The sequence below is a fragment of the Chenopodium quinoa genome, unplaced genomic scaffold, assembly GCF_001683475.1.
Source record: "Chenopodium quinoa cultivar QQ74 unplaced genomic scaffold, ASM168347v1, whole genome shotgun sequence".
NCBI classification, from domain to species: Eukaryota; Viridiplantae; Streptophyta; class Magnoliopsida; order Caryophyllales; family Amaranthaceae; genus Chenopodium; species Chenopodium quinoa.
This window is the reverse complement of record NW_018745650.1, coordinates 4,256,696-4,268,042: the sequence shown is the minus strand read 5'-3', so window position 1 is coordinate 4,268,042 and position 11,347 is coordinate 4,256,696. Positions and strand designations below refer to the sequence as shown.

The following is an 11,347-nucleotide window of genomic DNA, read 5'->3' as shown; positions in this document are numbered from 1 at the left end:
AGGAAGTAGCAAGTTATAATAATTTTGGATACGAATCGAATAAAACTTGATAAATTAAACTCATGGAATAATATATTTACATAAGTGAAATTAAAAATAGATGAATAAACAAAGAAAAACATATTTAAAAAAGGTTAAACGACGGCGTTTGGGTCGGCTTGATAAAATAGTTGACTGTTGAGTTGGAGGCATCAATGTGTTCATTTTGTTGTTTAAAAAGGGAAAATGACTTTTTCAACCCCAAATAAAAATAATTAAAAAAAACATAAAGTGAAAACGACGTGTTACGGTCCATACCAAGTAATGGTATGAGAATCCAAGTAATTTAGGCTGGATGAACTGTTAACAGTTGAGTAGCTTTTGGAAGGTTTTATAAACACATTTTTTTAAAAAAATTGATTTTTCATACTTTGAGAAAAATGCCAAAAATTTTAAATTCATAGAATGTTCCTCTCTTAATATTTTTGTCATTTAAGACAAAATAAAAATTCTTTATTCTATCAAGAGAATTCACAATATAATACTCCTACAGTTCTACTATGACTTTGTTCTTTTGAGCTGCTCTGCTCTGTTCTGCTGTGTTCAACTGAAATCTGCTTTGCTCTGTCCTGCTGCGTTCAACTGAAATCTGCTTTGCTCTGTCCTGCTGTGTTCAACTGAAATCTGTTCTGCTCTGTCCTACTCTACTCTGCTTTGTAGTGTGTGGAAGCCTTGCCCTACTCTCCTCTACTCTGCTGAAATCTGCTCTATCCAGAAACTCAAAAAAACAGGGCTTATGTATAGGTTATGACTAAGGTTTTTCTATTGGTTATTTTCCATGACATTTCTCCATAATTGATGTGTGGTCACTGTAAATCATTTTTGAACATTTAGGTTTAAGCCATATCACATGAATCTTTAGCACTAAAAGTCATTGTCAAACGATTTTACTGTCATACGATCACCATAGAAAACTTAGTAACAGATACCATGAATAAAATAATAAATTATAAAATAATGTAAATAATAGGGTCATTAACACTTTTGAATACACACTACTCACTTCCTAAGCAATCACAAGTCATTTGCAACCATCAGTGGTGAACAACTAAACAATCCATCCTCCATTTCACCACCTCATACACTTTATTTATAACACTAATAAGTTATCCCAATAGGCCAATAGTGTCCTCAATTACTTTGAAAAGTCATTTTAAACAACTTTTTTTTTGCTTCTTAATCTCATTATTTATGCATGATATGGGTGATTGTAGAGTTAATGTTTATTATTGGAACACATATATCTCAACTTGATTTAATTATTTTCCTTGCAAACAAATATAAGAATTAAGCTAGCTAGTTTTTGGGTCCGGATGATGCACAAAGTCGAGTTATCATATAAACAGATTATATATATATTATATTCTTATAAATAAAATTATAATCGAATATCACTTTAATTTTATTATTTTTACTATACACACTAGAAAAGAGTCCAAAAATCTAACATACATTATTATATATCTATGTCCCATATGACGCTATTTGAAACACACAGAAACATATACTATATGGTACGTACTCTAACATCTATCTCTTTCCCTATCCTAGTCGTCTCTCCCTCTCAAAAGTGACTTAGCTACTAAACCATTGACCAACAATAGTTTTTTGATCATGTGTTACATGCAACTCAAGTATGAGTGTGTTGAAAAATAAACCATATATAAAATCCAACATATACTACTTGTACATGTTTGCTTCAAAGTTAAAAAAGTCATATTGTATTTGTTAAGTCATTACAAATTAATATTCTAATTAAAGAATAACAACTAGAGAAAATGAACTAGCATCTTCATGATTGCTTCATAATTCATATAAACCAAATTGGAAGGTATGACTTGTCTTTAAGCAAAGTGACATCTTTTAGTTTGAAGAATCTCTTAAACGTGAGGTTTTCAATTCCTATCAATTTTAGCCACGTTATTGGCATTTTCTAATATCTTCTTCTTTTCGTGCTCATTTTTATATTGTTCTATTCTATACAACTATACAAGTCTCGTCAAATAAAGAAAAAAGTCATAAGAATGAAAATAATGTACATTTACTAGTAACAAGATACGGTGGCACGTAGAAAAATTAAATAACGTTACTTAACATGATTAGATTGCTAATACTTTCCTTATTCTGGAAGTCCATTGACCTAATGTTGCCAAGGAGGGGTTTGATAAGTATACAAACTCTTAAATGGACCTGGTTCACACTAATTTATCATGAATCACCAATATTAAAGACACTATGGTTGTTTTATTAAAAAAAAAACACTATATTAAAATAAAGTTATTATGTTGAAATAAAAGTTATTGTGACATCATTATAAAGACTATAAGAGGTTATTTTTTTTTCTTAATGAAATTTTTATATACTAATCAATATGAATAATAAAGGTCACTATTTCAACATAACGTCATACTTCATGTTCACAATAATATTAAAGGTCACACAAGTTTTAATAAAGATTACTATGTTAAAAATAAGGTTACTATGTTAAAATTAGAGTCACTATGTTCAATATAACGTCAGTTGCGTTGCATATAAACCTTAGGTCTACAATAATTTCATTGTGGACCAGGTTTACGCAAGTTTTTTTCCTGATAAGTCAAAATGATAGCCGAATTACTGTAGATTGTAGTCACAAAATTCTCATTTAGTGTAGATATACATCAAAACATATTACTAAAAAACATACTTCGTATATAATAAGTTGATACTATATGTGTGATTACTTTTTTTGTCACAAATCGGAAGCGTAGCCATTTATTAAACCATCAAGCTTTCAAGAAGAACACCAACGACGGTGATCATTTTTTTCCTCATGAGAAAAATCATGAGGAAATTTGGTCTAAATGGGCATCACAATAATGAGCATTTTTCGTTTTTCTTCCCGAGGAAAACTGAATAATTTGTAAAGGAATAGTACCAAGTGGCCCCACCACCACTTGCTTAGTAGCATTTTTTTTTTTGCCTGCTGCACCTCTAAATGACGAGTTTTGGGGGGTGTTATTCTAGTCCGCACCTCAAAAGTCGATGATTTGGAGGTGCGGTAAGTAAAAAACAATAATAAATGGGCGTTGATCGAAGTCGTTCTCCTTTAATTTAATGTAGTCGTTAAAACTTAATGTAGTTGTAACGATATTTATCTTTGTAATGTTATTGAAATATTAAAAATAAATGAGTTTTTAATCAAACGGTTGATTTTTGGTGTAAATTTTCGTTATTGTAATTTGACTAATTGTTAAAGTCAAATAATTTATATCTAATTATCAAGTATAATTAGAAATTTTTTTGTTTTAGAATCGTAATTTGTAGTAGTATATTTTCAATAAAACATAAGATAATATGAAGTAAATAATTTTTTTTGTGTTCCACCCGCTTTACCCTTTGAACTAATCTAGATTCAGGAATCAATTCTGGGTGGTTAAGTTCCAATCCCCCTGCCAATTGTTGTTGCGGAATAAATATGAATATGGTCATTTGTAGGAGAAAGAAAATGTTGATAGGATATTAAAAAAAGTAAGAGAGAGAGTGTTGAGGAAGTTTTTTATTTATTTATTTTTTTTATTTTTTTTATCGTTGCTGATCATTGGTGATATGGTGATTTGTAGGAGAAAGAAAATTTCCACACCAAATCTCCTCATAAGGAAAATGAAGATTTTAGAGAGAGAAAATGGGTAGAGAGAGAATGAGGAAACCTTTTTTTTTATTATTATTATTATTTATCATTGTTGAAAGTGCTCTTACAAATAGCCTCTTGTAACTCTCTTGTAACTCAAGATCATTACAAATATTATTTTTATAGAGATAATATAGACTTAAAGCGTGATAAGAAAAATGGTTATTATAGGTTCTAAATGACTTAAACGATAATCCGTGAAACAGAAGAAGTACTATGTAAGTATGTATGTAATTTTACAATTTACATGGTAAAAATAATATTAGTGTTATTGATGTAACAAAAGCACACAACTTTATACAATAACAAAAGTACATAAAGATAGAAATACTAGGAACATACTGTAGCACTACTATACATTTGCATAATTGCATTAGACATTTTTTACAAGAGATTAGAGAAGGTAAACAGATAAATTGGATAATCAATGTTTCATTACTATAATTTGTTTGTGTATTTTCCTTTCCTACCTCTTTCATAAAATGCATGCCGAAGAACATGTCACGATTTTAGAATAAAAAAATAAAGAATTTTAGTAACATCAAGTCCAACTATTACCGGTTTACCACTAATCAAAGGAGGCATTAGATTATAGATAATTATCTGTTAAATTAGCATTAGTGTCACTTCTTTGCGTAGTTTGCAATGGCAATAGATTGAAATTAATTAATAAAATTATTAAAATACCTTTACCTTCGTTTGCTTTCGGTGATGGGCAAAATGAACATCTTATTATCAATCCCGATTTCCACCCCTAATTTAGTAATCTATGTTCCCTACAAATTAGTAAAATCATGACAATTTCAATTTCACCTCTTATTTTGTTTTCCACAAACCAAATATGGATGTATAATCTCGCCCTATTTTACACTAAACAAATACACCCATGATAATATAATCCCCTTGTAGAAAATAGAGCTGCAAAACCAAAATTATGGGTTAACTCGGATTTGAGTTCTGATGAAGTATATTTCCAACTGTCTTAGTATATTGAGTTAGTCGAGCGATATATTGTTTCAATTCGTATTGATTTTTATATAAGCTTAAAATTTTACTATGTTGGTATATAAAAAAAAAAGGACTTTAAAAACCAATACGTTGATATGAACACATTCTCAACATCAATTAGATCTTTAGATGAAACTCATGTGTATGTACTCTATACTTCTATAGTAGTCTCCTCCCTCCCTTTCCTCCTTTAATAGAGTATGAACTAATTATAAGTTTAGCACAAGTAATTACACAAGGACCCACCTTTAAATTGTTAACTTCCCATTTCCAATTTTCCACCAATTTATGGTGCACATCACCAAAGGTAAACAACACATGCGACGTATATGGTGCAGACACCTAAAAAATATCTATTGCCATAATACTCTCATATTTAGAGTAATTGTTGCACATATGGAGTTACACCGCTAATAGGTTCTTCCTAGATTGAATACACACCCTTCCTTTTCCTCCCCCACTCCCCGACATAGAGCCATAGCCGCACAACCATTGTTGGTCATGAGAGCATTTCCCACCACCAAAAACTCATCAGCAACAATTATGGCAGCAGTAGAGGATGCAGCTAAAGCCTTGCTGTTAACCAATAAATTTTGACAGGATACAGATGGTTCCTCAAGGACAGGATGCAGATCACAGCTCAGAGAGAGAATCAATAGATGAGTAATAATCAGCTACGAACAGTATAAGGCGGTACAAGTGAAAAAAAAAAAAAAAAAAAAGTGGAAAAGGGAGTGCAGGAACATTGCAGCATCAAAGACATCCACTCTTTCGCCCAACAAGAAAGCATCCATACCGTACAGGAAGGGCCACCGGCATTTTAGATATCTGTCGCGGGACACACATTATAGATACCCTGCTTGTAAAAGACTAGCATTGGATGCAATTAATGTAACACAGGAATCCAACGTAAAGTGCGGAACCTGATTGCCACTTGATGCACTTTCTGATCAAGGCCAGGTGATACTTTTAAAACTGTCGATAGATGCTCAAAAATGACAAAACCACAACTTAAGATGAGACAATGAGTCCAAATTCAAGTCCAAAACTAACATTGAAAGAAAGAAAAAGGTTACAGAAATCATTCCCTACTCTTAGTTTCAGGGTGTATGCTAAGCAAGAAAAGATTACATTTGCATTGTCAACTAATGCCATGGACCATAACCACAATGTTTGTAGAAATCATAGCATAGATCACGAGGAGCTCAAACTTCTAGCAACCTCTACATTTTGAAGCCTGATTAGCTAGTACCTGAACCATTTTCAAACCAGTTCTGTAAGATGTTATCAAAACAATTGGAAATACAAGCGATAGTAGGTTTGAAGCAGAGAAATTTATAAACAAGTATAAATAGTAAGCTTTTGACACCTTGTTTCAATCTCAGGTCAATTATCATTGTTTTCTTCACATCACTTTTTGTTTTCTAATCATGAAATTGCAATTAAGGTAAGGTCTTTGTCTCAGTCTTGCATACTCCATACTTATCTGCATGAATAACTTAACTATCTTTAAAAGGATCAATTAATACTTGCTTGTAATTGACCATAAATTATTGAAATAAAATATGCATTAAAGTAAGTTTCTCTTTGCTTAACCACTTTAAAATAGGGAAAGAGGTTTACAGAAGGTGGATATAAAGGGTGATATGATATGGGTATAGACCTCCAAGAGATTTGTACCATAGAAGATATTTGTAACTCTGAACTCTGACACTTATGGTCACCAATTGAAGATGCTCATCTATAACCTTTTTCTAATGCTGGACATATAAATTAGCATTCTCTACTAGATCTGGTTATTGGGTAAGTAAGGTCAGGGTCGGTGCCCCAATTGCAGGTTGGGTCACAACTCACAAATGCCTTGTGACAAGTCAAAGTGGGCAGGCCAATAAACGGGCAAGAAAAATGCGAAGAGAAGTGTGAGACAAAACTAAACACAAGTGAATATAAAACTACAAATTTTCCCCCACTACTCCCTCCGTTCCTGAAAGATGTACACATTCCATTTTGAGGTGTTTTAATTGATGTAACCATTTCTATTTCATTCTATTTTGGGTAAGCAAATTTTACTATCTTACCCCTTACCCCACAATATTTAAACCTTTCCATATACTTACTATATACTCATTTATCTTATAACCACCCTTTTTTTTTTTTACCCTCTTACATCATCCACCATTTCTTACACTCACTTAACTTTTCTAAAAACAAGAGTCGATAGCAAATGGATACATCAAAAGAAAACGGACGGAGCACCTTCTTTCCCAAAATTATTAGGCTATCATACCCAGATACACTAAACCCATTAACTCTGTCCATTCTGACTAACAAGGCAACATTCCTTCTCAGCTAAAAAATCCATTCTCAGCTCACAATGGAAAAATCAAAACTTGATCTAAATGATGAAAGAAAAAGTCACAGACATTGCTGAAAAAACCATTGAAATGAAAAATGATTAAAATGCGCACCTTCATTCTAAAATTATGACTATAGTCTGACTTCACAGAATCACAGATCATCATGATCGGTTAAATCAATACCCAGAAGTTTGGCCAGCTCTCCATTTTGATAGGCTTCAACAGTATCTGAAAGATGTACAGGTCATCATCCTAAGTCATTTTCACAATTTTGAGACGAGGACTGTCTTAAGTTTGTTACAAACGAAGCAACTCACCATCTGATCCACCAATGTGTTTTCCGTTGATGAAGACCTGGGGCACTGTACGTCTCCCAACAATATCTCTAAGTGCATCCTGAATGCTATAACCATCATCTGCAAAAACACAGGTATACACAAGTTAGAGGGAAAAAACAAATATGAAGAGGTCAGCCATATACCAACATAAAAAAAAAAAAAAAAAAAAAAAAAAAAAAAAAAAAAAACAATGATTTCACTTGCCAATTCAGAGATATTCTATAGCATATATAAATATAAGTTGCAACACATCCATCAATATTCATAGGACACATCATGTCAAAAAGAAAAAGAAATCATACATCAAGCAATTTTGCATCATAAGTAACATCCACAGCTCAAACTTCCATGCAGATCATTTCAGATGAGGCAGCTCAGCTGATTCCAGCCCTAAATATTGCCCTAGGAAAAAATAAGCAAAACCCCTCCCCCCTTCTCTACCCCCCACTGTGCCCTCTCACCCCGCCAAAAGAAACAAATAAATAACCTACGAATAGAGTATACAGCAAAGAATTGCATATAAGAAGGAAAAACAGTCATCCATCAAGAGGTTTAAGAGCTTATCAAGCACGAATTACATGAATACAAATGAAAAGACATTTTTCAAAGTGTTTTAATTACAAAGAGAAGAAAATTGAATATGATATAATAATATTGTATGCAATAGAAGATCAAGTGACTGAAGGAATAGTGCATTCTATTCTATTGACTCCCCTCCCCCAACCAGATTTACAAACAACTAAGAGCCCATGCATTGCAATGTAAAGCATTGATCTTCTTCATAAGACCGTCGGATTAGCAATTTGAAGGGACCACTAGATGGTTTTTAAGGTTACAAACCTAGGATGTGATACCAGAATTCCATTGCATATTTCCACCTTATCCCATGTTTTGCCTCTTTTATCAGGATAATAATGATTACAATTTAAAGTTTAGGTTTGAGATTTTTAGAGTAGACACATTGATATTTAAGTTTAAAAACCTAGGATGTGATACCAGTATTCCATTGCTCATATCTTCCAATTAGGAGGAATAAACATGAGAGCCCCCAGATTTCTCCTCCCTCGCATATTTCCACCTTATCCCATGTTTTGCCTCTTTCATCTATCCTTCCACATTTGTCTCCGTTCCTACAAAACTTCTTCCTAAAAGCCCTGATCAATTGCTATACAAAGCAACATAACCAAGTACATCTATCTAAACAAAAGTCCTGAAATTATTATTCAATCACTTCAAAAGGGCAAGAGGATAATCCTCTACTTCATGATGTTTCTCCACAGTGAACACAAATGGGGAAAATAAATAAATTATTATTATATACAAAATAAGTCTAAAAGTTCAAATATATATCAATCAATATGAATGTCCCAATAGGACTTTCAAATATACCTCTCTCATCCAACTCAATAACATGTGGTGCTTGGTCTAACTCTCTAAAAACCTCTTTCGCCCTCTTACAGTACCTGTAAAGAAGCAGATTCCACAACATTATCTTGAGGTATGAGAAATGTCAAAGGATATAAAATAAATTCTACAGTATACAAGAGAACAAGATACCGTGTCTTTCCTAAACTAGATTCATCTCTTCATGAATAATTACTTCCAAATTAAGATTTATGCACAAGAGAGTCAGTGTAGGCTTTTTTTTTTTTTTTTTTTATTTACTTCCAACTCTAGGCCAATAATTATACTTCGCAGTTAGGTTCTGTCCTAATTGAAGGCTATACTGCTTTTTATGCTTTCGAGAAATCATGCAGCCTGCCCTTAACTGCCACTTTAACAACATTGCTCTCTGCAGTCCCTCAATACAAAATTGGACTAGGTTTTCATGAGTTACACTGTTTGGATAGAGAGAAATGGAGGGAAAGGAAGAGAAGAGAAAGGGGCGGAATTGGCATCCCTTCTTTGGATATCACATGGAAGGAGGAAAGTGAAGGGAATTGGTAGGATCCATTTTCCTTCTCCTTTATTTAGGCTCCGTTTGTTTTGACAAAAAACATTTTTCGGGAAAATGATTTTCCATGGAAAAATAATTCTCATGGAAAAACACAATTGTAATACTAGCTTTCCTTTGTTTGTTTCCTTAAAAGAGAAAATTATCGAGGAAGAGAAAAATGAGAGTGAAAGGGAGAAGATGTTTGAGAGGAGATGAGAAGGGTGTTAGGCGTGGAGAGGAAAAAGTGACATACCTTTTTTGCAAAAGGTAAATGTCTTCCACTCTTGGGAGAACTATTTTCCACCTTTGGGAAAATTATCTTCCACCATTTTCTGACCAAACAATGGAAAATGAGAAAATTATTTTCATGGAAAATGTTTTCCATCAAAACAAACAGAGCCTTAATAAACAAAAATTTTCCAATACTGGAAAGGTTTGGAAAGACAATGGAAGCTCACACTCTCTCTGCCTTCCTTTTCCTTCCCCGTCTTTATACTTCCCTCCCTTACCTTTCCATCTATAATTGCTACCCAAACATAGTGTTAATGCCTTTGATGCAGATACGGAGAACTTAATTATCTTTTAGTTCATATCACAAGGCATGGCATGCAGTGATACAGAAAGATATGATGCTTATATGTACATCATCGAGATACAGAAACATAGGGAGAAATCAAAGGAAAAGAAACACATCAGACAGCATCAGTAAATCAGCAACAATTATAATAAACTAAATAGAAAGAAAGCAGTGACTATTTTCATGTGCTGCAAAATTTATAGAGCCTTTTGCACGTCTCTATGATATGCTACCAGAGAAGAGCTCATAACTCTAGCTGAAGAGCTGCACAATGCACCAACACTTAAATCGCCAGAAGCAAAACCCAGTACCCTAAGAAAAATTCGACTTCACAAATCGTTACACACAGACCTTAAGCTCTAGATGTTGGGCCTTGATTTCTTTCTGTCACTTTTGGTAATCACTTACGGCATTTAAAGGGCTCCAATAAAGGATATTATTTCATTGAAATGTGCTTGCTATTTAAGATCAAGTATGAAGAGAGCATTAAATAGCATTGATTGTATCCTGATTCCATCATTTGCTCATGTACAACAAATGGATCAAAGACGATACATCACTTAACTACTTTTCGCCTTGAATTTATAATGTTGATAGCTTAAACAATTATTGTTCTATCTGGTGACTAAACATCAGGAGTATAATTTAATTTGTCAATGATAAATAAAATTCAAAAACACACACACACACATATATATATATATAAACCATTTCCTCAACAAATTAAATAAACATCTTTCAAAACAAATACGAAAAATTACAAACTTCAACCCTAATCCCCCAATGTAGCTAAACTACTCCAAACAGAAATGCACTTCAATTTGATCCAATTAAACCCAAACCAATCATTCCAAAACTCTAATCATTTACAACAATACTAAATCCAGCTCAATCATTCAAAATCAAGCAACAAAAATCAAAATTCAAAAAGGTGAGAAAATTACGGGCAATAAGATTTGGAGAAGATGACAATTGTATGAGAAGAGATAGTTTTCTTGATGAAATCAGCCTGAGAAGACGAAGCAGAAGCCGGCGACGCCGCGAGGCAGACTGAAAGCAACAGAATGACGGCGATGCTACGGCGGCGCATGGTTTCTCTCTCCATTGTTGGCGGTGGTGTCGAGGTTAAACTTTTAGTTTCAGATGCTGATGATGTTATTGTTTGTAGTTTGTGATTTTGTATAAATGAAGATGTAATTATTTTAGTAATAACAATATTCCTATTTTGCTTGTAATTATTGGATTTTGTTACATATTTTTGGAGCGGAAAGTTTAGTTGAGGGTATTTTTTTACATGGAAAAGTATGATCTTTAGTACATTGGTGAGGACCATTATTCTCTAGCTATTGCAATAAGCCAATGAGTCGATGTTTATGGTTATGGGCGGTATCGTCATTATGACGTATAGACATATGGTAATAC

General features: G+C 33.0%; 1 protein-coding gene across 2 annotated transcripts; it reads right to left on the bottom strand.

Annotated features, from left to right (window-relative positions):
- Positions 1 to 5,328: 5,328 nt before the first annotated feature.
- LOC110716846 (glutaredoxin-C4-like) lies at positions 5,329 to 11,241 on the bottom strand. 2 transcript variants are annotated; one of them, XR_002510611.1, is made up of 6 exons: positions 10,870 to 11,241; positions 8,802 to 8,875; positions 7,392 to 7,490; positions 7,186 to 7,302; positions 6,087 to 6,203; positions 5,329 to 5,969 (listed from the first exon to the last, which is right to left on the bottom strand). XR_002510611.1 is itself a non-coding variant. In XM_021895492.1 (5 exons), exons 1-4 carry the CDS (start codon positions 11,028 to 11,030, stop codon positions 7,226 to 7,228), a joined length of 411 nt encoding a protein of 136 aa, XP_021751184.1. In that variant the 5' UTR covers positions 11,031 to 11,239; the 3' UTR covers positions 5,329 to 5,969; positions 7,186 to 7,225. The 2 variants fall into 2 exon arrangements, 1 of the variants encoding a protein (XP_021751184.1); XM_021895492.1 differs by lacking the exon at positions 6,087 to 6,203 and having other exon boundaries at positions 10,870 to 11,239.
- Positions 11,242 to 11,347: the final 106 nt, after the last annotated feature.